The 27,048-nt window shown below is 38.4% G+C and overlaps 1 protein-coding gene across 46 annotated transcripts in view; it reads right to left on the bottom strand.

Annotated features, from left to right (window-relative positions):
- The window catches only part of GIGYF2 (GRB10 interacting GYF protein 2), a 160,645-nt gene that overhangs the window by 98,410 nt on the left and 35,187 nt on the right, over positions 1–27,048 (bottom strand). For 30 of the 46 annotated variants that reach the window (XM_001148250.7, XM_063790864.1, XM_054679542.2 and 27 more), the window contains 4 exons: positions 24,852–24,935; positions 12,048–12,177; positions 10,710–10,805; positions 3,495–3,606 (listed from right to left, as the gene is read on the bottom strand). In XM_001148250.7, coding sequence (XP_001148250.2) covers positions 3,495–3,606; positions 10,710–10,805; positions 12,048–12,177; positions 24,852–24,892 — 379 coding nt within the window. In that variant the 5' untranslated portion in view covers positions 24,893–24,935. Of the gene's footprint in view, positions 1–3,494; positions 3,607–10,709; positions 10,806–12,047; positions 12,178–24,851; positions 24,936–25,602; positions 25,673–27,048 lie in introns of all 46 variants that reach the window. The other 16 variants (XM_063790870.1, XM_063790874.1, XM_063790865.1 and 13 more) reach the window with 1 other exon arrangement.

The raw sequence follows: 27,048 nt of genomic DNA, 5'->3' as shown, positions 1-27,048 counted from the left end.
GTTCAAGCATAAACTGGCCTTTACTGAAGGCAATTTGGTTAGATCTATTGACATTTGATTCAACAATTCTACTTAGGATTTATCCTAATAGAAATAGTTGTACAAAAATGCAAATATATATGAAAATGTTCACTGTAATTAAAAAAAAAACTAGAAATCTAATCAATAAAGGATTAGCTACATAAATTCTGATAAAATACAGTAGAACACTATGATGCCACAGCAGATTAAGCACGGACATTATTCTGTTCAATAACAAGAACATACTGAAGAATGATGCATATAAAAATTATTCCATTTATATAAATGATATAGCTGTACCGTTAGGGTCAAGAAGGCTATATATCCAATTGTTAGGTCTGGAGGCAGAAGACCGTATGCACTTTTAGCTTTATACTTTATGTACAGTTTTCCCAACAAACATTTGTATTCAATACACAGGTGAGAAAATGAGAGGAGGGGAGGAGGGGTGGGGGTCCAAGGATGTATTTGTAACTAGGTGAAATCTTAGCCATCGTCCCTAGCTCAATTTTTCTCACAGTGCACAATGACCCAAAGAAAAATGATGGATCTTGATGAATGCATCCCAAAGCTAAATATAATTGAGCTAATTACTTCAAATATCCATGCCGTATTTCTATTTCTTGTTTGTAATTTATCAAGAATTAACTCAGAATGCACTTGTACTTTTATATGACTATATTATGAAGTATCAAAATAATGCACCAAATTATTTTGTGGGTAATCTTAGAAACAATGGATACCCTCTTGACTAGTGCGAGTATCCACTTCTTCATTTGTCAAACGCAAGTGAGAAGCACGGTGGAACTATAATAAAGTTACCCTTCCACTTGTGTCAACTTCACTTAAAGTCAACTCACAGTTTAAGTACTTCTCCCCTTCAGGAAATGTATACACTGTATTTACGATCCTAAAATAATGTAATATAAATTGTCATATAACGCATGTCCTCTACAAGGAAGATTTTAGGATGGGGGCAAAAGTCTCATCTTTTAGAGAAAGCCATTTGCTCAGGAAGGCCCTTACACTTGTATCACCTTGAAGAAAATGTTTTATTCCAGAAACATATAAATATAAAAAATAGCCTCCAGCTTACCAGAAAAACAAGCAAAACACATATAAAATATTTTCTCAGTTATGACTAGCACTGACACCGGTCCTGCTAATGATACTAAAACTTTAGGGTGGGACATACTACAACGATCAGGTTCTAAAGCTTTCCAACTTGGAAAAATTTTAATCTTCTATAAAGTGGTTCCCATACATGAATAAGGAAGTAAATATAACATGATGAACCTATCGTAAGGCTCAATTAAAGAACTGTTCTACTAAGAATTCACCCTATTCTTTTTGGGAATTAAAACATACTTCCTTTTAATAATGATGAAGACAATAGTTGAGAGCTGTGTCAATCTGCTTTATTTTTAAACAACCTAACCAAATAAAATAAGATGGCAGTTTCATGTTGTTCTTACCACCTATTTAGTTTATTTAAATTTTACTAGTACATGATATTTAGCAGCCTGGAAATCAGTCAATTTCCACATCAAAGTTTCCTAAAGTTGCAAACAGCCAAGATAATCATCTAGTGTTAGCTCTGCCTATACAAAGAAAAGCCACAATAATCATTATTTAACCAGCAAGTTAAAATTAAGTAATGAGTGGAAAACACAAAACCACAGATTATAATTACAACCTTCTTTTAGAAAATGAGCTACTGAGATCATTAAGAAGAATCACGGGTGGTTGAGATAATGTTAAAAGTACTTTTCACACCAAGTCAGTTCAGTCACTTGACTAGTTTCGTGCCACTCTTCAACATTAATATGTAAATAAAGTCATGACTTCTTACATATGTCACATCTATCTTTTTTACATAGCCTGATTAAATTCTGAATGTAAGCTTTCTATCATATGTGATAACCCTTCATTTCAAAGAAACCAAAAAGCAAGGAGAAATTCAATCATAAACCAAAAAGCAAGAAGAAATTCAATCATTCACTTGTTTCTCGATTAAGTAATGGCGGGGGGAGGGTGGGGTGCTGTTCAGAGATTGGTTGGTATTTGAAGCACACAAAAGTCGGTGTTATTCACACTTCTTCACCAAGAAGATCTCTCCCTGGCTTGCCCTGAAAAGCACTGGAGGCAAAGCTGCCCAAGTACAACCTCTCCTTGCTACCAACCCACAGGAGAAAAACACAGGAAATGCCCAAGCAGCAGGCCAGAGCCATAAATGGTCAGTCCCAACTCGAAACCACCACCATGCCACCACGATGCATGGATCTCAAATTCTGGACCAATGGAACCTAACTCGGTGTATGAATCTGAATTGCCTGTGGAGCTTTTGAAGCACGCACATGCCTAGATCCCACCACCCAAAATTTTGTTGCACAGGTATTTCCTTTAAGTTTTACAGATTAGTCTAACATCTCCTCAGGTTAAAAAAAAAAATACTCTCTAAAGATGGACAAATAAAGCCAGAGGGAAAAAACGCAACTAGGTAATAGTACCTAGCAAAACAAGTGGAGAGTTTTAATCAGACACTTCACACCTGGATTCCCACATTCTGAGTGGACTACTAAAAGAAATCTCTTCCCAGGAATGCACAATTGAATGCATTTTCTAGAGAGACTGTAGATAAATTACTCTATTTATAAAGAATTTAAATACTCTATACTCATGATCATGCCAATCTTGGTGGTACAATATGCAGAGACAATGGTCTCACTCATTGCAGACATCCAATTCTTCCATTTCTAAAGCATCTCTTACAGAAAATTACAAGGTGTATTTAGACCACTGTTATGATTTAGTCAACGTAAGAGCTACATGATTAAGCAAATATTCATATTACAAATATTTAAGAATGTCGTCATATAGGAGAAAATCAGCAAACCCAAAATAGGGGGCAGATATCAAAGAAACAAGTAATATCAAAATAAGAACTATTTTTCCAAGACAAAAATCTGTAAAACTATAGGTTAAATAAATGAATGTGGCAGAATTATCTTTTGTTCTACCCCTAAATGTCCTAGTCCTGATGAGGCAGTTTTTGTTAAAGCCCCTCTCTGGCTGGAGAAGCTCTTGGCACACGCCCCTCACACAGAAACTGTCACAGAGGACTGCAGGTACTTCAGTGCTGCTTCCATAGTTAAGACACTTCAGGAGGCGTTGGCTCCCAGAGTGTAAGGCTCTCCGGGGATGAGGAACATGGATCTGTTGGAGTGAATTGGGACTGTCTAGACTCCCTCATGTTCAAATCTGTACAGCTAGAATTATACTCCTCTGCTCCAAATCAGGGATTATAGAGGAGATACCTTTAAAAAATGGTTCTGAATATAAATATTCAGGACATTTAGTATGCAGTTAATGTCAAAGAACAGTTTTTATTAAATCAGGCATTAAAATATTTTAAAAGTAAGTTCTCTATCCTCCTCCTCCTCCATTATTACTTTTTTCATATGAAAGCTCACCTCGCCCTCTTGAAGAACTTCGACCTCTAGGAGCCCCCACCACTGTTCCTCCTCCTCCTCGTCCTGTCAATCGCAGGACAGCAGCACTATTTACAGACATGGAAAAGTTTCTCTGCCAAAAAAAAAAAAAAAAAAGAGAAAAAGGAAAAAAAGAAAGAAAAAAATGGATGAAACAGATAAAACTACATGTTGCTTCTCCCCACATTCCTACTGCATCTATAAAATGGCATCTAATTACTACTAGCAATGGAAAACCATAACTGCACAACATACGAAATGATCCAAAACTTGATTTTACCTGATAATTGCAAATTAACATTTCAGATCAACAAAATTGACAACCAATGTCTTACACTATGCTAGGTTTGGTGAGGAAATAAGCAAACAAAATAAACACTCTATATATGCACAAGTAGATAGGGAAAATACATAACAGAATAAATACAGGAAATTTTACAAAAGAGATCTGGTTTGAAAGGGTCCTGTAAGCCTTTAACTGGTGAAAGGTGGAAATGAAAGGGAGTTACCAAAAGGTCTGATACGAGAGTAGGACATTCTGCACATCAATGTGAATTAGCAACTCCAAGTAGTATTCAACAGAATGACAGGAATCATAAGTGAATGGGAAAGGGCCAAGGATCTAAACAAGAGCAACCATCTAAATAACACATTAATGGGAAGACGAAGGGAATACTTAATAAGTTAAAGTAAAACCCAATCACTCAGTTATTAACCTGCATTTGCACCGCGGCCAATCTGGAACAGGGTCAAGTACAAAGAGATAGTGGAGTGCACCTTTGGTATGTCTGTAGCCAAGGGTTCTCCTGGCAGAGAGAAAACCTTAGGCTTAAGAGTCAAGGTAAAAGGCCAGGCATGGTGGTTCACACCTGTAATCCCAGCACTTTGGGAGGCCGAGGCAGGTGGACATGAGGTCAGGAGTTCGAGACTAGCCTGGCCAAGATGGTGAAACCCTGTCTCTACTGAAAATACAAAAATTAGCCGGGCGCAGTGGCAGGCACCTGTAATCTCAGCTACTTGGGAGGCTGAGGCAGGCGAATTGCTTGAACCCAGGAGGCAGAGGCTGCAGTGAGCCGAGATCATGCCACTGCACTCTAGCCTGGGCAACACAGCAAGACTCCGTCTCAAAAAAACAGAAAGAAAGAATTAAGGTAAAAAAGAATCCTGCAATTCAACTAATATTTTAGTCCAAACTGGTTTCCACTGACTTTCTATTTTGATTCAAAATCAACTGAAATATGATGTCTATACCACCTTCTTTTGAAGAAGTCAACATCTAATCGTTAAAAAACTTCTACTTTCATTATTAAATGTGTTGTAATAAATAGGTCATTTTCTCCTAGCTAGTTTTTTCAGAATTTTATTCACAACAATTTGTTTGATAAGTTTTAGGAACTTTATCAGTGTAAATAAGATTTTTTTTTTTTACTTTATAGGTATATAATCATATAATCAAGTAACTTCAAAACTAAAGACTTAAGATATATTTGACAACTAAAAATAAAAGACACCAAACTCAAAAATTATATTTCTATTTCAAACTATAATAAAATGTACTTAATAAAAAAGAAAACTGATTGAAACATATACATTAACTTACCTTTTAGCACAGAGTAAGCAGTGGGGTACTAAATAATGTCTCTGGGTATTACTATAATTAAACAACAGTATGAGGTCCCAAAATACAGATTAATATATTCTAATATTGAAATAATTGTGGTCAGAGCTAACTGCATTATTATGCTAGGATCCCATGCAGTTGAACACCTGTTAACCAAACTATCACATATATAAAACTCAAATGCACCCATTTGTATGTGTGGGGACACACTCATATATTTTCACAAACTCTCATACATTGCTGATGAAAGTATAAACTAGTATAATCTCTCTAGAAGGCAATTTCTAAAAATTATTTAAATGCCCATCCCCTTTGACACAACAATTCTACTTCTTACCCATGTAAAAAATTAACATAAACAGAAAGATCATTAACTGCAGTACTGTTCATAAAAGCAAAAATATGTAAGCCATCTATGTATTAGCCAATCCTAATTTAAAAATCATGGTCCTCTACATGTAAAATTCTGTACTGCTGATTTAAAAAAACAAATGAAACAACTCTATTTCTTTTTTTTTTTCTTTTTTTTGAGACGGGGTCTTGCTCTGTCGTCCAGGCTGGAGTGCAGTGGCACGATCTCAGCTCACTGCAACCTCCGCCTTCCGGGTTCAAGCGATTCTCCTGGCTCAGCCTCCTGAGTAGCTGAGACTACAGGCGCATGCCACCATGCCTGGCTAATTTTTTCTATTTTTAGTAGAAATGGGGTTTCACAGTGTTGGCCAGGATGGTCTCAATCTCCTGACTTTGTGATCTGCCCGCCTCGGCCTCCCAAAGTGCTGGGATTACAGGTGTGAGCCACTGTGCCGGGCCACAAATCTATTTCTTAGGCAGAATCGTGTGATAACAAAAACTGCAATGTCCTATGGTCAACCTAATATATAGAGACATGGAGCATACTTGTAATTAGGAACATGGAGAGGCCAAACTCCCTGGGACTGAATTCTGGCCTCTATACTCAACTTCTCTGAGCCTCATTTTCCTCATCTATATAATGTAGATAGGGATATTTTTATCTACCTCACGGGTCACTGCAAGCACTCAACACATTAAATGTTAAGTGCTTAGAACAGTGTCTAATACATACTAAAAGCTAAGTAAGTATGTCATTATCTCTTAGATGCTTAGGTTAAAACTGTAAAGTGCCAGGCACGGTGGCTCACACCAGTAATCCCAGCACTTTGGGAGGTCAAGGCAGGCAGATCACTTGAGGCCAGGAGTTTGAGACTAGCCTGGCCAACACGGCAAAACACCATCTCCACTAAAATTACAAAAAATGGCCAAGGATGGTGGCAGATGCCTGTAATCCCATCACTTTGGGAGGCCAAGGCAGGCGGATCACTTGAGGTCAGGGGTTGGAGACCATCCTGGCCAACATGGTGAAACCCCATCTCTACTAAAAATACAAAAATTAGCCAGGCGTGGTGGCGGGCGTCTATAATCCCAGCTACTCAGGAGGCTGAGGCAGAAGAATTACTTGAACCCGAGAAGCGGAGGTTGCAATGAGCCAAGACCACACCACTGCACTCTAGCCTGGGCAACAGAGTGAGATTCTGTCTCAATAAATAAATAAATACATACATACATACATACTGTCAAGTGTAGAACTGTGTGCACAGCATGCTACCATTTATGTGTGTGTGTGTGAAATAGTGTTTAAGGGAATATACAGATAGTTGTAGACACCATAAGCACCCCTGGAAGTGAATACAAAAAAATGGAAATAGTGGTTATTTCTGAGGAAGAGTAATAGGTGGCAGAGTTTGGGTGAGTCACAGACTTGCTTTTCATTATGTGCTTTTTGAATTTTGTTAGGTATATATACAAGTATTATCAAGAATGAATAAATAGGCCAGGCGCGGTGGCTCATGCCTGTAATCCCAGCACTTTGGGAGGCCGAGGCGGGTGGATCACGAGGTCAGGAGATCGAGACCATCCTGGCTAACACGGTGAAACCCCGTCTCTACTAAAAATACAAAAAATTAGCCAGGTGCAGTGGCGGGCACCTATAGTCCCAGCTACTCGGGAGGCTGAGGCAGGAGAATGGCGTGAACCCGAGAAGCAGAGCTTGCAGTGAGCCGAGATCGCGCCACTGCACTCCAGCCTGGGCAACAGAGTGAGACTCTGTCCAACAGAGTGAGACTCTGTCTCAAAAAAAAAGAATGAATAAAGTAACTTCTTTGATGTCAAATAAATAAAATACACCAGTCTTGTAACAGCTACCTAAATTGCAGGTGTAATGCATTTTTTTTCTCACTATATTTGATACACAGATACATGGAGGGAGAAGGAGAATGAGTATGTCAGTATACTTTAAAAATACGTATTTCAGGTAACTTCAGCAAACAAGACATGCAGCAAGAAGCCTGCTTTAAGTTATTAAAGTATTTACCTCCCTAGAAGTACCAAAAGAAAAGGTATACAAAACTCTAGTCTAGGAAGATCTAGTCAATACTAATCTCTGAAGGGGTACCTGATCATTCAAAGGACAAACATGAAATTTTTTATGAATTTTTTGCCAGCTTTAAGCACTGTCCTATTCCAACATATTTGGTAAATGATAAAGGCTACCAAATATGCATCAGGAAATCCCAATGGTGCATTTTAAATGCCTTCAAAACGGACCTGATGATCTTCTGTGGCTACAGTGAAAACCTCCCAATCCTTGCATCAAGACGCTGTGATCACAGAATACAGACCTTAAGATAAACATTTCTATCATAAGAACAAAATTAAACATATTCCTTTAGTTGTTCTAGAACTAATTTTGGTGTATAGGTGTAGTGCATACCTAATTTTACTCTTCTCTAAATTGTTAACCAACTATTACTGGTTAACTGCAGTTAACCAACAGATCCCAAGCAACATTTGCAAAATAATTTTTGATTTTCCAAACGATTTGTGTACTTACTACACACTAATTTCTTTAAAATGTTACAAGATGTTTCTGGGTAATTCAATTATTCATTCTGTTGAATAAAAGTCTACCACATTTTGGTAACTAGTAGCATGTCCTCCTCCCTCTTCTGATACATTTAGTCTCTAAGAAATCTAGGAAATCATTTAAAGAAACATAAAAAGGAATTTTTAAAAATAATATATAAATAGCTAAAAATTAAAAGAATAATCACAAAAGAATAAAACTGGTATATGAAGCTCATAAAATTAGCCTTTTTATTTAAAATCATAATGTGGCCAGGCATGGTGGTTCACGCCTGTAATCCCAGAACTTCGGGAGGCCAAGGCAGGAGGATTCACTTGAGCTCAGGAAGTTTGAGACCAGCCTGACCAACATGGTGAAACCCTGTCTCTACTAAAAATATAAAAATTAGCCAGGCATGTTGGTATATGCCTGTAATCCCAGCTACTCAGGAGGCTGAAGCACAAGAATCCCTTGAACCCAGGAGGCAGATGTTGCAGTGGGCCGAGACTGTGACACTGCACTACAGCCTGAGTGACTGAGCAAGACTCAGTCTCAAAGAGAAAAAGAAAAAGAAATAAATAAAATCATAAATGCAATTTTAACATTTAGAAAACTTACTGGGCACAGCTATGGTCAATGACTTTAAAATATGAGGAGCCAGACCAGGCATGGTGGATCATGCCTGTAAGCCCAGCACTTTGAGAGGCTGAGGTAGGAGAATCGCTTGAGGCCAGGAGTTCAACACCAGCCTAGATAACAGAGCGAGATCCTGTCTCTACAAAAAACGAAACTAGCCAAATGCGGTGGCATGCACCTGTACTCCCAGCTATGCAGGAGGCTGAGACAGGAGAATCCCTTGAGCCCGGAAGTTCAAGGTTGTAGTGAGCTATGATCATGCCGCTGTACTACAGCCTGGGTGACAGAGTGAGACCCTCACTATACTCCAGCCTGGATGACAGAGTGAGAACCTAGCTCAAAATAGAAAATCTAAATAAGTAAACAAAAAATACACACACACAGAGCTCATATAAATAGCATAAATCAACAAGAAAAAGATGAATATCCCAAAAGAAAAATTGGCAAAGGCAAGAAAAAAATTAACAGAAATATAAATGATGAATAAACATCTGAAAAACAACTGTTTACTGCTACAGGCAAAGAAATGCAAACAAAAACGATGGGAAAAAATTTTTCCAAATCTTCAGGGAACTCTTTCAATAAAAATACTTGATGTTGGAAGTACAGAACCGTATCACTTGTATTAAAAGGAGGAAAATATATTTCCATATTTACTTGGAAAAATACATAAGAAATTGCTAACACTTGCAGCCTCTGGGAAAGGGGGCAGCTGGCATGGAAAGGATTAAAATATTAGTTGAATTGCAGGATTCTTTTTTACCCTAATTCCTAGGGCTCAGTTTTTACCCCTCTGCCAGGAAGACCTTTGGCTACAGCCATGTCCAAGGTGCATTTTCCTCTGTGTATCACACTTCTGCATTTTTGTACCAAGTGTACAGAAGGTATTCAAGTAAAGGACATATGCCAACATTTTGTTTCTTTTTTTTTTTTAATGGAGTCTCACTCTTTGCCCAGGCTGGAGTGCAGTGATGCAATCTCAGCTCACTGCAACCTCTGTCTCCCGAGTTCAAGCGATTCTCCTGCCTCAGCCTCCCAAGTAGCTGGGATTACAACCGTGTGTCACCATGCTCGGCTAATTTTTTTATTTTTAGTAGAGATAGGGTTTCACCATGTTGGCCAGGCTAGTCTCGAACTCCTGACCTCAGGTGATCTGCCCACCTCGGCCTCCCAAAGTGCTGGGATTATAGGTGTGAGTCATGCGTCTGGCCCCAACATTTTTGTCGTTCAAAATTTCATAGTTTAAAACCCTCTTGAAAAATTCTCTTTCCAATGCCCAGGATTTTAATATTTCATAGAGTATTTGAAAAGATTTTTATTACTTCTTGCTTTACCTTTTCCTTAAGAGTCAAAAAGATGTATTTTTGGCTCCCTGGATTCTCTTCGTCCCGTATGGATGCCCATAAAGTAACATTCAAGCTTTCCAATAAGGCTTATTTTTCCATTTTTCTACAGTTATCAGAAGTTCCTTGAAATCAGAAACTCTTTTATTTTCTTTGCACAGAACAAAATACACTATAAACAGGAACAACACTAAATTCGCTACTTTCCAGCCCACAAGTTTTACTTTCTCACATCACTCTCTCTCTCACACACACACACACACATTGGTGACAGAAGAGTTTTGAATGCATTTTGAACTGAAGATCTACATTTTTCCCTTAGTGGTAAAATGCACTGGTAAGAATTCAGGTTGGCAATTACTTCTGAAAATCTGTTTATTTGCAAAGATGATTTTCTCCCCTCCCCAAGAATCACTCTTCCTCTCTACTTGAGTAAGTTTTAAAGGATGGTTCCCAATGTCCTTAAGGATCTACAAACGTTTCCAAATAATACTCAAAAGCTACAGATACTACAGCAAAATCTAGTCATCTAATAAGCATCAACATACCAAGAAATAGAAGAAAGCAGACCTATGAGGATGCAGGATAATCCTTAGAGCATAAATAGTAACTTCCTATTTTCATGCCTTAGCAGGAAAAGAATAAGAGTTTGCTGGGGCTCAGAGCTAATCACAAACCTGTTCTTCTTCTGTAAAGGGTACCAGAGCCAATGGTGGAAGGGGTTCCTCCTGGAGGATAGGCAGAAATTCTTTATCCAGAAGGTCTGAAGGTATCTGTAGGACCAAACACATGATTATGAGATTAATGCTATTTCTGCAATAAGAAGAAATACAAGAAGATAAATCCAAGAAAGAATACTCTTCTATTTATTGTTGATTATTATAAATACAGATTAATGCTTATTCAGCAATAATTGACTTCTATAGTCCTTATACATTTTGAAAGAGTCAATATTAAAAACCCCAGTCAATACTCCCCAGCTTCTCAAGTGATTGCCACTTTTGGATTTAGCACTAACTCTGCTATACCAGAGCACAAAGTAGAGGAATAAAAGTCTCTACATTAAATGCAAAGCAGAAGATGATAAGGAGAGTTTTATAAGCAACTGTATGTGTCCTTAGCAACCATCATTAAAATTTGAAATTCTCGATCACTGGAAAACAAAGTATACTGGAGGTGGGGCATTGTGGCTCACGCCTGTAATCCCAGCACTTTTGGAAGCCAAGGCAGGCAGATCACTTGAGGGCAGAAGTTGGAGACCAGCCTGGCCAACATGGTGAAATCCCATCTCTACCAAAAATACAAAAAAATTAGCCAAGCATGGTAACACATATCTATAATCCCAGCTACTCAGGAGGCTGAGGCACAAGAATCACCTGAACCTGGGTTGCAGAGGTTGCAGTGAGACGAGATCACGCCACTGCACTCCAGCCTGGGTGACTGAGCCAGACTCTGTCTCAAAAAAAAAGTATATTGGGAAAAAATACAAAATATTATTTCTTACTAGTCAGTGAGTAAGATAAAAGTCATAACAAAAGTATATTTTACACTGTTTCAGTTTTGATCTAAGTGACACAAATGTAGTGTTACATTTTAAGGTTTTGTCTCCACTGAAAATTTTATACAGCCGAAGGTGCTCCTCCTGTTGGCTCTTTATTTTTAAGTGGCAAGTAGGATAAGAGGTACAATAAAGAGAAAGGAAAAATTCTTCATTTCTTAGCCATTGAACTAGGATACAAATAGACATGAAAGGGGGGTTAAGAGGAAGTTAGCTAGAGAAGGCAGTAAGTGCTGACTACTCTCCTGTTTCCATGAAGCTGCCTAAAATATAGTGTGTGATAACACTTAGAAGATCCTCTGTTAACTATTGCAGGCTTCAAAGCAGGGAAACAGTTAAGGTGGAAAGGCATGGGTCAATACATTAGTAAAATAAATCAGTTTTCATGTATCAGTACATCATGGTATATATCCCAAAGTCTCATTCACAATTTTGAACTCTTTTCCTACTTTCTTACCTTGTTGTCTTTAAGGAAAAGTGCTAACATTTCTTCTCTGCCGTAACGATAATCTGCTAATTTATACTTCGGCAATGCTGGAGAAAGAGGAGGGGATGTAATACTCCCACCACTGGACAGAGCTCGGAGCCTAGAATAGAAAAGACAGAGAATATGTCAAATGTTCTGGTGCTACAGACTTTTTATACTATACACTGTCAAAAAAAATTCATTTTAGTTCTTTAGAAGAGCAAAAAGAAATCCTAGTATCTCAAAGTATCAGACTTTAGCTTTAATACAATCTTTTGCCATGGCACACTAAAAGGGCAGTTTATTGAGAGATAACTAGACAACCATGTGGCAATTCCTTAACTTAAAAGGCATCACGGCTATGTCCCCCAGAAGCTTAGAGAATGAAAAAGGGACACATTTTTCCAAATTTTAAAAGGCGCATATGATTAAAACAAAAGTGAGATACTACCTTACACTCACTAGATTCATAAAACTTAATAAGTCTGATAATACCAGGTGTTGGTAAGGATGTAAAACAATGGAAACTTTCAAGTAGTGTTTGTGGTATTATAAACTGAAATAATCACTTCAAAGAATGATTTGATAATAGCTAATTATTTAATTATTTGGCAATTTGGTAATAGCTAAAATATTTAATAAAGTATGCTATACAAAAGAAAAATCAAAACACAGCCTATAGTAATGATAATTTTTATGTAAAATGCATAAACCTGCAGCTAGGTTTATACTGTTTCAAGACATACAAACTGCAGCAAAAGCATAGAAACAAACATGAAATTGACAAATACAACATTCAGAATAAGGTTATATCTGCAAAAGATAAGATTATAAAGGCAGCTTTAATTGTACCTACAATGTTTTATTTTTGTAGCTTGCCAATGAACACACGGGTGTTTATCACAATTTATATTTTTATATGCCTGAAATATTTCACAACGTTTTTAATAAAAGCAATTAATGGTCAGTGTAGAGAATCTGAAAATGCAGTAAAGTACAAAGAGAAATTGAAAACTACATTTACTGCTAAGAAGACAAATAAAAAATATACTCCAAACTGATAAGAAAAGTTGCCTCTAAAGAACAGAACTTGGGGAAAAGGGACTATTTTGTTTAATTTTAAAATAATATATTTTTATGGGGAAAAAGACAGGGAAGAAAACTTCAGCAAAAAATGGCGAGTAAGATTCTACTGCAGCACTGTGTCAGACAGCAAGTGGAAAAACTAACATCAGGAGTAGCTGATATCAAGCATGAAAGGGACCAAGCTACTTTAATTCTAGTTTAGACTAAGGAAAAATTCAATAGAAGCATTAAAATATGTGCCCAAAACTGCTAAGCTTTATTCACAAAGCAAAAAAGAAGGGAATAATCTACTAAATTATGACACATTAAATATTAATATGAAGGCCAAGTAAAACACAGTAAATATGTGCACATTATTAAAAATAGCATATGCATAGTAAACAGTAAAATGTGTTTACAAGAATAAAGTAATATTTAAAGAAAAAATATGCATTAGTAAAGTGAGACTGTTGGGGTGGGATTTTTTTTTTTTACTTATTGTGGAAAATTTTTGTATTTTCATAAATGCACCAAAAAGCAGATGACAAACTCCCGTGTACCAATCACTTAGCCCCAAAACCAACAATCCATGGCGAATCCTGCTCTTTCCACCACCTTATCTAAGCTTCCTTTGATATTATTTTGAAGAAAAGTTTCGGCTTAGCATTCCATCCATAAATATTTAAGAATGTTATTTCTCAAAGAATTTGTTTTTCCCCACAGCGTCTCACTCTGTCACCCAGACTGGAGTGCAGTGGTACAATCATAACTCACTGCAACCTTGACCTCCTTGGCTCAAGGGACTCCCCTACCTTAGCCTCCTGAGCAGCTAGGACTACAGGTGCATACCACTATGCCCAGCTAATTTTTGTATTTTCTGTAGAGACAGGGTCTCACTATATTGCCCAACCTAGTCTCAAACTCTGGGCCTCAAGCAATCCTCCCACCTTGGCCTCTCGAAGTGCTGAGATTACAGGCATGAGCCACCATGCCTGACCCAAAACATTTTTTTAAAGTCTGGGTTTTGCTGATTTTATCCATGATATAATTAAACATTTTTCTGTCTTTTGCATTTCATGTAAACTGGTGACTGAGTATAGAGATTTTGAGATTTTCATCAATTTGGGTTCTTTTTTGGCAATACTTCGTATGTAGTGGTATGTTATTCCATCAAGAGGCACACATTGTGATGACGTGTTTGTGATACTTGCAGTAATTTATGATCAATGCTTGGTTCCCTAAGTTCACTAAGGTTGTAAGTGATTATATTCTTTCATTCCTCCCTTATGTATTAGCTGGAATACTTCTGCAAAGAGAAATTTTCCTCTTATAATACCTGGTATAGTTACCGAATAATACTGCTTAATACAAGAAGGGAGGGAAAAAGCCTTAATTCTTATTTGTTTTCAAAATAACGACTAGGTTCACTTGCACCTTCCAACAGTGTCCAACAGTAACACATTATTTTATTAATATATTTCAATTCACAGCAATTATTAACAGTGTTCAAACTGTCTCATCTTTGAAGAGTGGGAGACTCTTCAGGTTGGCTCCTGGGTCCTTTTGACATGACCCTAGCAGTCTTTAACAGCTTCTTTTCTGTCTGGTATGTCAGAATGTTCCAGGTTCATCTTGTATTTTTCTTGCCTCAGACCTGAAATCAATCATTTCCAGGGAGCCCTGGATTCGCTTTCATTTATAGAAATACCACAACCTGGGTTCTGGGACTGCTCACTGCTACTCTGTTTCCTTTCCAAATATTCTTGGGCTTGGAGGTCATTTAGTTCAACCCCCATAAAACAAGTTAAACAACCAGGTAAGCAAACAACATACCCACAAAGGAATGGTACAATCACTCCTTCCAAGAAGAAAGGAACTACCCCAGTACCTTCCAAGAAACTGCTTTTTATTAGATTCCTGTAAAGTTGGGCTCTTTACTGAAGAAGTGGAATTAATAACCACTGAACACTGAAGCTGAAAATTGCACACGTGAACTAGCTCATTTAATCTAATTTAACCTTCACAACAACCCAAACATAACAGATAAAAATAAAGCTGAAGGGTTAAACAACTTGTCCACAGTCACAGGCAGCAGAACAAAGATTCAAACCTAGGTTTTTATTACTAAAAAGACCACAATTGACCGGTTGCAGGTTAGCTCACACCTGTAATCCCAACACTTGGGAAGCTAAGGAGTGTGGATCACTTCAGTACAAGAGTTCAAGACCAGCCTGGGCAACACGATGAAACCCCATCTTGACAAAAAATACAAAAATTAGCCAGGTATGGTGGCTCATGCCTCTGGTCCCAGCTACTCAGGAGGCTGAGGTGGGAGGACTGCTTGAGCCTGGGAGGTCAAGGCTGCAGTGAACAGCCACTGCACTCCAGCCTAGGTGACAAAGCAAGACCCTGTCTCAAAAAAAAAAAAAAAAAGAAAGAAAGAAAAAAAACCACAACCTTTCCAACAATTAGGTCTCAAAATCCTATTTAAAACAGCCAGTTTAAAATATACATATATTTTATTAGAACTTGTTTTAAAATATCTTCCTTAACACCAAACCAATATGTTTCCCAACAGTTTCTACCACTGGAGTACACATCTAAGCACTCTTTCAAATGAAAATCATTCTGGTATTGGCAAATAATCACCATGTCTCCCCAAAGACTCCTTCTCATGGCCTAACATTCCTAATTTCTTCAATTGCTGCTCACAATAAGATTTCAAATGTATTCACCACCCTGTCCCTTCCAATGGATCACCAATGTTTTCCAATGCCCAAGACTAAACATTTCTTATAGTCACCAGATTTATTAAGAGTAACACAGGCCAGGTGCAGTAGCCCATGCTTGTAATCCCAGCACTTTGGGAGGTTGAGGCAGGTGGATCACTTGAGACCAGGAGTTTGAGACCAGTCCAGGCAACACAGTGAGATCCTGTCTCTCCAAAAATAAAAAAAATTAGCAGAGCATGGTGGTGCACGCCTGTAGTCCCAGCTATTTGGAAGGCTGAGGTGGGAAGATCGCTTGAGCCTCAGGAGGTAGAGGCTGCAGTGAGCCATGATCGCAACACTGCATTCCACCTTGGCTGAGAGTGAGACTCTGTCTCCAAAAATTAAAAAATACAAAAATAACACAATAACACAATCAGAGATTTCCTTCACGTGCTATGAAAAGAAACTGAGGCAAACTGGCAGTAACTCAAACTAAAAGACAGTTGCCTGAGTTAGGATAATGGCTGTACTATGATTCAATAATCGACAAATTCAATTCCAAGTCCCTCTTCACCTACAGATACTTAGAAAAGCTAAAACATATTTGGGTAATATTCTTCACTAAAAATCCACCTGAGAACTCATGAACACAAAGAAGGGAATGATAGACACTGGGGTCTACTTGGGGGTGGAAGGCAGGAGGAGGGAGAGGAGCAGGAAAAACCACTGGGTACTCGGTGTAACACTTGGGTGATGAAATAATCTGTACAACAAACCCCCATGACACAAGTTTACCTACATAACCTTCACATGTACCCCCGAACCTAAAAGTTAAAAAAACCACATATGATCTTTATCTCCTCCATACAACCCTCTCTTCTAGAAATTTAATCCCTATGTGCTTTCGTCTGTCTCTAAACATATCTCTTCATTTGTTTAAAACTTTTGATACAGCCATTTCCCTTCTAGCTATGCACTGTTCATCTTTCCTCTTCATCTAGAAACATCTCTACTTCCTCGCTTGTCAGTCACTTCAAAACGCAGTGTGTCTGGTTTCTCCTGCCACTCCACTAGCTCCTGCACTGTTCATCAATAACCTCAACACTGCCAATTCTACCATGGGTAGTAAATAAGTGGCAACAGCAGGCCCCCCAAAGCCCCATGATACTCCCAAAATCTTCGCTTGGTAAGTGTTGTCCAAAATCCAAACTTCAGCTTATGAAAGCAATTTGGATAGTCAATAAACAATGTGTGAAGGTGTGGGAGTCAAAAGGCACTTCTATGTAAGCTTGTGATTCTCAAGTCCAGCTGTGACCTCTCCTATAGTCAGGCTTTCATACACAACCATGTAAAGCCCATCAGGTTCAATATGCCCAAAACCCTAACCCTACTCATCAACTTATTCATCCAACCCATTCACTGCCCATATTCTCAAACATAGTTAAGGACATCCCAATCTAATCAGCCACTGGATTAAAAATCTGGGATTCATACTTTACTCCTCACCTTCTACCATCTCTCATACCCAATTACCATGTACTATTAGTTTTAAATCCTCAGTCTCTCAAGGCTTCCCCTGATCCAACTAACCTAATTTATATTCACACTTTTATTTCCCACCTGGACTGCTGCAAACGCATCCTGAACGATTTTACTAGTTTTAATCTCCTACGTTACTAAGAACTATTTATTTATTTATTTATTTTTGAGACAGAGGCTCACTCTGTTACCCAGGCTGGAGTGCAGTGGCACGATCTCAGCTCAGCTCACTGCAACCTCCACCTCCCAGGTTTAAGCAATTCTCCTGCCTCAGCCTCCTGCGTAGTTGGGATTACAGGCACACGCCACCACACCTGGCTAATTTTTGTATTTTTAGTAGAGATGGGGTTTCCCCATATTTGTCAGGCTGGTCTTGAACTCCTGACCTCAGGTGATCCACCCGCCTCAGTCTCCCAAAGTGTTGGGATTATAGGGGTGAGCCACTGCGCCCAGCCCCAATTCTTTTTTCACTGGCACACAATGACCAATAAAATCCAAGCCTTGTTAACAGAAGGGCTGCCTCCAAGCTCTTATCTCCCACACTTCACATAATAAAGGTAAACATTATGCATCATGAAGTTCCTCTCTTAAATCAGTTCCTTGCCTTATGTTCACACACGTCCTTTCTGCTATCAGGAATATTCTTCCTAATCTTTTTCACCAACAGGGTAGAGAGAGGTGCTGGGAAGGAGAGGTTAAGTGGGAAGGAGAAAGGAAGAATAAGGAGAGCTGGAAAGAGAGTCGGAGGAAGGGAGGGAAAAAGAGAATTTGAGATCCTCAAGGCCTTGCTAAACACAAGTTCCTGTCCAGCCTTCATGAAACTAAGAGGCTAGTAGAAGAATATAATAAAGTCATATAAGTGGACATAGAGATATTGAAGGATTTTAGAGAAGTCTTGATCTAATTTACATTTTAAGATTTCTCTGACTGCTGTGAGGAAAACAAATAGAAGACAAAAATAGAAGCCAGGGGCCGGGCACAGTGGCTCACACCTGTAATCCCAACACTCTAGGAGGCCAAGGAGGGCAGATCACTTGAGGTCAGGAGTTCAAGACCAGCCTGGCCAATATGGTAAAGCTCCATCTCTACTAAAAAATACAAGTATTAGTCAGGCGTGGTGATGCATGCCTATAGTCCCAGCTACTTGGGAGCCTGAAGCAGGAGAATCGCTTGAACTCAGGAAGCAGAAGTTGCAGTGAGCCGAGATCACACCACTGCACCGCAGCTTGGGTGACAGAGTGAGATTCCATTTCAAACAAAAAAAAAGAAAAAAAAAAAAGGAAGCCAGGAAACATCAGTAGGCCACTGGTGCAAAAATTTATGTTAGAAATGGTGGCAACTTTCACTAAGGTGATAGCAATAGAGATTCAGAGAAATGAACAGATTCCAGAGATACTGTAAAGATAAAATTGACATGATGTTGTGACAGACCCGATATAGGAACAGAGAAGTAAAAGGAATTATCAAAGATAACTCTGAGACTGCTAGCTTGAGCAAATAGGCACATATACTATTAAGATGAAATAAATATAAAGGCAAAACTAACGAGATCAGTTTTGGAAAAGTATAGAGTATGAGATGCTTATAAGACATCTAAGTGGAAAAATCAGATAGGCAGCTGAATATCCCGTGCTTGCATTATAATTCCTTTACAGCATTATGACAAAGTGAAATTATTTAGTGTCAGCTTCCCCATTAAAGAGTAGGTACCATGTATTTTTATCCTTATTGCCTTAGCACCTAACCCAAGACATAAAACACAGCAAGCATTTGATAAAATGTTTTCTGAACAAATATTTGCTTCCAAAATACACCCCTCAAAAACATCTAATTTACTACTCCTTCAGTTTACATAGAAATATTTTACCCTTTCTGAAAACTGGAAATATTAACACATCTCATCCTCCAGAACTTCTCTCCTTTTTCACATAATCCCATAATTATCGATAGGAGGCTATCAATCTCAGGTTTGCATTCTCTTACCCATCTCCCATAAGACCCTAATGGCTTCATTCAACATTCATTTATTAACTAAATTAGTTAACTAAATATTAATGCCAACGTCCAGTACACTAAGCTCAACAATGGGCTTACCAAAAGAGAGAAATACAGTGCATTTCTTAATGGAATTAGCTCTTCTAGAGCAAGGCGCAAATATATATACAGATACACCACAAGGCCATAACTATTTTAACAAATGTATAAATAAAATACTTTGGGGAAGAAAACAAGTACTTCCCTCTTCTTTGCAAGGAAAGACCTGGGAAAACTTCCTTAAGACCAAGGAGATGAGACAGAGGAAACTCCCAAAGGAGCTTTCTTGGCTCCTTCCCAGAAAGCCAGGTAATGTCTATAATTATTCTGCCTATAATAAAGTCCTTATCTAGACTTATCTGGGTAGTCTTCTTTTTGTTTATTGTTTCTAAAGACGGGTTCTCACTATGTTGTCCCAGGTTGGTCTCAAATGCCTAGGCCCGAGCAATCCTCCAGCCTCAGACTCCTCAGTAGCTGGGACTACAGGTGCATGCCACCACACTCGACTGAATAGATTTTTGATCCTCAAAAGTGTTTTAAATCACCAAACATTCGTTCGTTTGCTTGAAATAGAGTAGCGCTTTGTCACTCAGGATGGAGTGCAGTGACATGATCTCAGCTCACTGCAACCTCCACCTCCCGTGTTCAAGTAATTCTCCTGCCTCAGCCTCCCCAGTAGCCAAGATTACAGGCACACACCACCATGCCCAGCTAATTTTTGTAATTTTTTTTTTTTTTTTTTTAGCAGAGATGGGGTTTCACCATGTTGGCCAGACTGGTCTCAAACTCTTGACCTCAAGTGATCCACCCGCCTCGGCCTCCCAAAGTGCTGGGATTACAGGCACGTGCCACCACGCCCGGCCTAAATATTTGTTTTTTAAATATCTTGAAGATACATTTGCAAATACAATAGAAACCAAAATGTTAGCAAAGCTACTTTGGGTGGTAGGATTAGGGTAACTTAGATCTTTCCCTTTGGTGGTCTTTTTGTTTTCTTTTCCTTTTTGGGAGACAGGGTCTTGCTCTATCACCCAGGCTGGAGTGCAGCAGCGCAGTCATGGCAGCCTTGACCTCCCAGGCTCAAGTGATCCTCTCACTTCAGCCTTCCAAGTAGCTGACACCAAACATATGCACCACCACGCCCAGCTAATTTTTTTTTAATTTTTTTTGTAGAGAAGAGGATCTCACTGTGTTGCCGAGGCTTGTTTCGAACTTCTGGGCTCAAGTGATCCTCATGCCTCTGCCTCCCAAAGTGCTGGGAGCCTAGGGCCAGCCACCATGCCTAACCCTTTTCTTTTTTTTGGCGGGGGGGGGGGGAGGAGTTTTGCTTTTGTTGCCCAGGCTTGTTGTCCAGACTGGAGCGCAATGGCACAATTTCGGCTCACTGCAACTTCCGCCTCCTGGGTTCAAACGATTCTCCTGTCTCAGCCTCTTGAGTAGCTAGAATTACAGGCACAATCCACCACGCCCGGCTAACTTTGTATTTTTAGTAGAGATGGGGTTTCATCATGTTGGCCAGGCTGGTCTCAAACTCCTGACTCAGGTGATCTGCCCACCTCGGCCTCCCAAAGTGCTGGGATTACAGGCATGAGCCACCACGCCCAGCCCATACCTAACCCTTTTCTTTTTCCTCTTGTACTGTTTCCTCCAGATTTTCTAGAATAAGTGTGTTAATTTTGTTAATCAAACTAACAACAAAAAAACTCTAAAAGACCTAAATCTAAGGAGTTTAGCACCAAAAAAATTATCAAGACGGTGCTTAGTGTTTTGTCAAGAGCAAACACACAGGAGATGACAATTCAATTCATAAAATCCTTATAGTGGTCAAACTGTCCATATATCATCCAAAGCCTTAAAAATAAAACTTTTGATTTAATAATTCCACTTCCAAGAAATTAATCCAAATAAAATGATCAGTGATAAAAACAAAATTGTTCAAGGGTATATATACATATCATTTACAATAGCAAAACATTAAAAACAACTTTACTTTCCAACAATTCATTCATCCATTTAATAAATATTTATTCAGTACCTATGTGCCAGGCACTGGAGATACAGCAGTAAACAAACTGTACAAAAATCTATATCAAAGTACCTGCCCTCAATGGAGCTCACAGTCTAGTGGGGGTTGAAAGACAGGATATAGACAATAAAATAAATATGTAAAATATTTGGCATGTTACATTTTGATATACAACATGAAGAAAAATTAAGCAAGGAAGAGAGATAGGGAGTAAAGGGTGGAGGGTTATATAGATTGTCAGGAAAGGTCTAAGGTGGCAGCATTTGAGGAAAGGCTTAAAGAAAGACACTACTGCTTTATATCTAGACAGGATATACTTGGCATTGAATGTATCATACCCTTTTAAACTGCTCTGATGATAATGCAATATACTTTTTTATTCTAAGTAGAAAAATAATCTAAGACCTAATGATTCCACAGACCTTAAAAAGTTCAGGCCTTGGCCGGGCGCAGTGGCTCATGCTTGCACTCCCAGCACTTTGGGAGGACAAGGTAGACGGATCACCTGAGGTCAGGAGTTCGAGACCAGCCTGGCCAACATGGTGAAACCCCGTCTCTACTAAAATTATAAAAATCAGCTGGGCGTGGTGGTGGGTGCCTGTAATCTCAGCTACTCAGGAGGTTGAGGGAGAAGAATCACTTGAACCCTGGAGGCAGAGGTTGCAGTGAGCTGAGATCGTGCCACTGCACTCCAGCCTGGGCGACAGAGCAAGGCTGACTCCATCTCAAAAAAAAAAAAAAAAAAAAAGTTAAAGCTTACAGCCACTCATGGTCTGTTCCTACCAAAATTTTCAATTTTCTCCCATCTTCACAACTGCCCCCAGACACAAATAAATTGCTTCATTTTTAAGTATCCCTTATTGAACATTATGTTTTACATTATTCACAAAAATGATGACCTTAATAAACACCGTATCACTTAGTGCTTCTGTCTCATTTAGAGTTAATTGCACACTGGTTCGATGTTAACAATCTAAATCCTGATTCTCAAGTACCCTGGGCACAGCTCTTTACCTCAAGTTTCACAAAGAACGTCATATGTGAAGAAAAATAAGGTAGTACTCTCTACTTCTACTGCAACTTTCCAGCTCAGGATTACTTGGGTTACTTAAGGGCCTCATATATTCCCTTTGCCAGAAGGAATTTTGACAGATGATACAAATAGGGCACTATGCCTACTTACACCTGCATTCCTCAGTGCATCAGCATTTCAGATGACTAAGGGAATGCTCCTAAGCTCTAATGTCTGCAATTGTACAGATGTACAATTAGGTGAGGCTACAGTTTAAGGATGGAAATGGTGATTGCCCTCTGTTTAAGGCTACCTCAATTCAAATTTTGTACAAAACACTGAGCCAATCAAGTGAAATACCATCAAACAAAACTTCAGAGTATCAATAAAAAGGAGGATGTGTAAGATACTATTGAAAGATGCTCAGTACTACACTGAGATGACCTTGAGAACTCATGGTGTAGGGCAGGGGCCAGCAAACTGTCTCTCCAAAGGGCCAGAGAATTAATGTTTAGGCTCTGTGAACCAAATGGCCTGTCAACCCTGCCACTGTAGCATGAAAGCAGTCAGAAAATATGGAAGCAAATGGACGTCTCTATCTTTCAATGAAACTTTACTTACAAAAACTTTACAGTCCCACAGGCCATAGTTTGCCAACCCATAATATTAGGCATCAAGCTAAATGTGTATTGATTCTAAAATATCATCAGTTTTTCTTTTCTCTGTTGTTGTGTCTAAATTCCTGGTGTTCCCTTTCTGTTACCTATAAACAGCAGGATGCTGAAAAAAACAACTTCCTTAAATTAGCTGACAATTTAAACCATGTTTTTATAAAGAAACAGACATGAGGGTATGTAAATATAAAAGAGAAGCAGTTATAAATTCTAGATAAAGGCGGATGAGTTGCACAAAAAATGGCTAAGAAAGTAACTTATAGGAATTTAAATCCACCTGATAAAAGGAATTAAGGTAGAAATAAAGATGTAACTATAAGAATGTTCATTAAAAATATTTTTATAATGAAAAATCAAGAACAGCTTCTATATGTCACATCTAGAAGACTAGTTGAATAAATGATGGTACATCCATACAATGCAACCATTTAATACAACAGAAAATATTTATTGATTAAAAAAAGATGTTTCTGATTTGGTTATTTCTTTAAGCAGGCTACAAAACTGAAGGTACAGTATGATCCCATTTTTGTAAAAAACAAATGTATATATACACAAATAAGCATACATAAAACCACCTGGAAAGATACACCAAGGTATTTACAGTGTGTACCATGGATGCTGAAATTATTTCTGGCTTACTAGTTATTTCTAATTTTTTTAGAAACATATTAATTTGATAATAAGAAAATCATTTTAAAAATATAAAGGAATAACTAAAACAAGTACAGCATTACTTAGGTTAACATGTTCTAAATAAACTCTCAAAATACAGGAGTTCCATCAGTTCTTAGAACTTCAAATAGTGATTTCTCCTCAGTCTCCAAATGCTGGCTATAAAGGTTAAGAAAACTTCGAGGTTACATATATTAATAAAAAGAAATATTTCTAATAGGATAAGTTAATAAGACTCCTCAAATAGAGTTACTACAGGAAGTCTGCATCATTTATTGAACCACTCCCACCTGAACAACCAAGAGTTTAAGACACAAATCCAATTTATCTATTTTAGATACTACTTCTGATATTACCAAAGGGGTTGCCCGAGGTTTGAATAGAAAAAGTAATTATTATTATTGATGCCACTGAAGAGAGGATCTTCAATCACCAACTTTGGGGAAAAAGGAAGGAGGGGAGGGGGGGAAGCCACACTACAATGTGATGGATCTCAAAATTCCATGAGAATTCCATATTCGGGGTCCAAACACATCTGTAAGAGACTCAAAGGTCAATTAATCGTTATTATGTCCAATGCTAACTGAATCCTAGATAGGCTACTGTTAACAGCCAGTATAATACTGAACTACCTGCCTAGCCCATCTTTCAAATAATACTTCAATGAAAACTATTTCTCAAATGAATCTATGAATAGCAATGATAAAACAATGTAGCAGAAAACATACAGACATAAAAATATTATAATTATACTTACATAAAATTGTATGTGCACCTAGACAACGACTCAAATAAAAAGAAAATAATTTTCTAGGGCGGGTGGGACTCCCGCCATCATTACACATATAACCAGACAAAGAAAAAAAATTTTAATTAAGTATAGAATACACTCATTTACCAAATATAATTTATTCCTGAACTAACACATTGTTTTCAGCGAGGCACATAAAGCAAAAGTTTCAAAAACATGCACATTTATAAACCACCTAGCACCTGTCAAATACTTTACTACTGTATTAGTCATCCAATATCAAAGAAGATGAGATTTTGAAAACTCACCATTCAGGCCCAAAGTTCAGTGTCTGCGTTTCCGCTGCCATTCTTTTCCGTATTTTTACAATAGATTTTTATATGTGAAGAAACCTGTTAACGAGAAAAATATCTCCATATGATTAGTTGAGATTAAATGTGGAATTCCAGGCCAGAAAGTACAGTTAGACAGTGTTTTATTTATGCTCCTCTCAACTAGAGTCACAAAAATGAGATTTTGAAATTCCTACTTAAAACAATAATATAGCAGGCAAAGTGAAATGAATAAATCAACCCTTATATTCTGACTCCCCACCTTTCTATGTTAATCTGGGGTAAGGAGGCACAGTTTAAGATGAAGCTAGTGAGAGAGGTAGGAATAGACCACACAGGGCATTGGAGACTAAGTTAAGGATTTTCTCCCTTTATCCCTGGAACAATGGGGAGTGAATGAAAGGTAATAGATTTACATTTTAGTTCCTATTACTTCCTAGTAATGACTCCCCTATCACCATGAGGTACATCAAAGATTATTAAAATAAGGACCCTCCTTACCTATCACATAGCTTCTGCCACAACTCTCCTCACCTTCTGCTTATTAGCACTTTACACCCTAGTGATTTTTTTTAACAGACAGTGTGTATCACTATGTTGCTCAAGCTGGTCTCGAACTCCTGGCCTGACCTCAAATGATCTTCCTGTCTCAGCCTCTCGAGCCTACTGCTTCTTTTAAAAATTATCTTGGATCAGGCCAGGAACCACCAGGCAAGGTGGCTCATACCTGTAATTCCAGCGCTTTGGGAGGCCGAGATGGGAGAATCGTTGGAGCCCAGGAGGTGGAGACGTGGTCTCTAAAAAAAAAAAAATGTTAAAGATCAACTGGGCATGGTGGTACATGCCTGTAGTCTTAGCTGCCTGGGAGGGTGAGGTGGAGGGATCACTTGAGCCCAGGAGTTTGGGGCTGCAGTGAGTTGTGGTCCTGCCACTGCACTCCAGCCTAGACGATGGAGTGAGACCCTGTCTCTACAAAATAAATAAACAAAAATAAATTTATAATTTGGGAGGCCAAGCCAGGCAGACGGCTTGGGCCCAGGAGTTCAAGACTGGATTGGGCAACATAGTGAGACTCCATCTCTTAAAAAAAAAAAAAAAAAAAAAAAGTTTTTAAATAAATAAATAAAATATAAATTTTTTAAAAGTTGCTTCAGATTGTCAAGTTAAAATAATAAACTAATGAATTTCACAAGTGACATTTCAAAAGTAATCTTAAGATATGAGAGCTTAAAAAAATGGAAAATACTATAAAAATTGTAAATATAACTGGCCCTCCATATCCATGGGTTCTGGTCCATGGATTCAACCAACCTTGGATGGAAAAAAATTTTTTAATTGCGTCTGTACCAACATGTATAGACACTTCTTTTCCTTGTCATTGTTCCCTAAACAATACAGCAGAACAACTATTTACACAGCATTTATGTTGTATTAAGCATTATAAGTAATCTAGAGGTGTTAAAGTATACAGAAGTATATACATAGGTTATACGCAAACACTATGCCATTTTACATTAGGGACTTCAGCATCCAAGGATTTTAACATCTGAAGGACATCCTAGAATGAATCCCCATGGATACTGAGGGACAACTGTATACTGTAAAATATCTCTAAGATACCTCACACACGGCACTGGGGACCAAGTTAAGGATTCTCTCCCTTTATCACCCTGTTGCCTCTGTTTAAATGATCTAAAAAATAATAAACTACAAATATGTCTAAAGCTTAGAAACAGCAAAGTAAAAGTGTGTTAACCTTCATAATCAGCTATTCATTTATCTGCCTTCCTTCTGAAAGGTACTTCCAGCCCTGTGTCAACCAAGCAGACTCCAAGGGAGATTATCCTGTTCTTACTTGACCCTGACTCCCTGCTCCCCCACCACACAAAAGGTGCAAACCAGACTAAAACTGAGGTAAACTTAGTCCCCTCCTCATCACTTTTTTTTTTTTTGAGACAGAGTCTCGCTCTGTCGCCCAGGCTGGAGTACAGTGGCGTGATCACGGCTCACTGTAAGCTCTGCCTCCCAGGTTCACACCATTCTCCTGCCTCAGCCTCCCGAGTAGCTGGGACTACAGGCACGTGCCACCACACCCGGCTAATATTTTTGTATTTTTAGTAGAGACAAGGTTTCACCATGTTAGCCAGGATGGTCTTGATCTCCTGACCTCGTG

Source organism: Pan troglodytes, chromosome 13 (assembly GCF_028858775.2).
Source record: "Pan troglodytes isolate AG18354 chromosome 13, NHGRI_mPanTro3-v2.0_pri, whole genome shotgun sequence".
Lineage (NCBI taxonomy): Eukaryota > Metazoa > Chordata > Mammalia > Primates > Hominidae > Pan > Pan troglodytes.
This window is presented reverse-complemented; position numbering and strand designations above follow the sequence as displayed.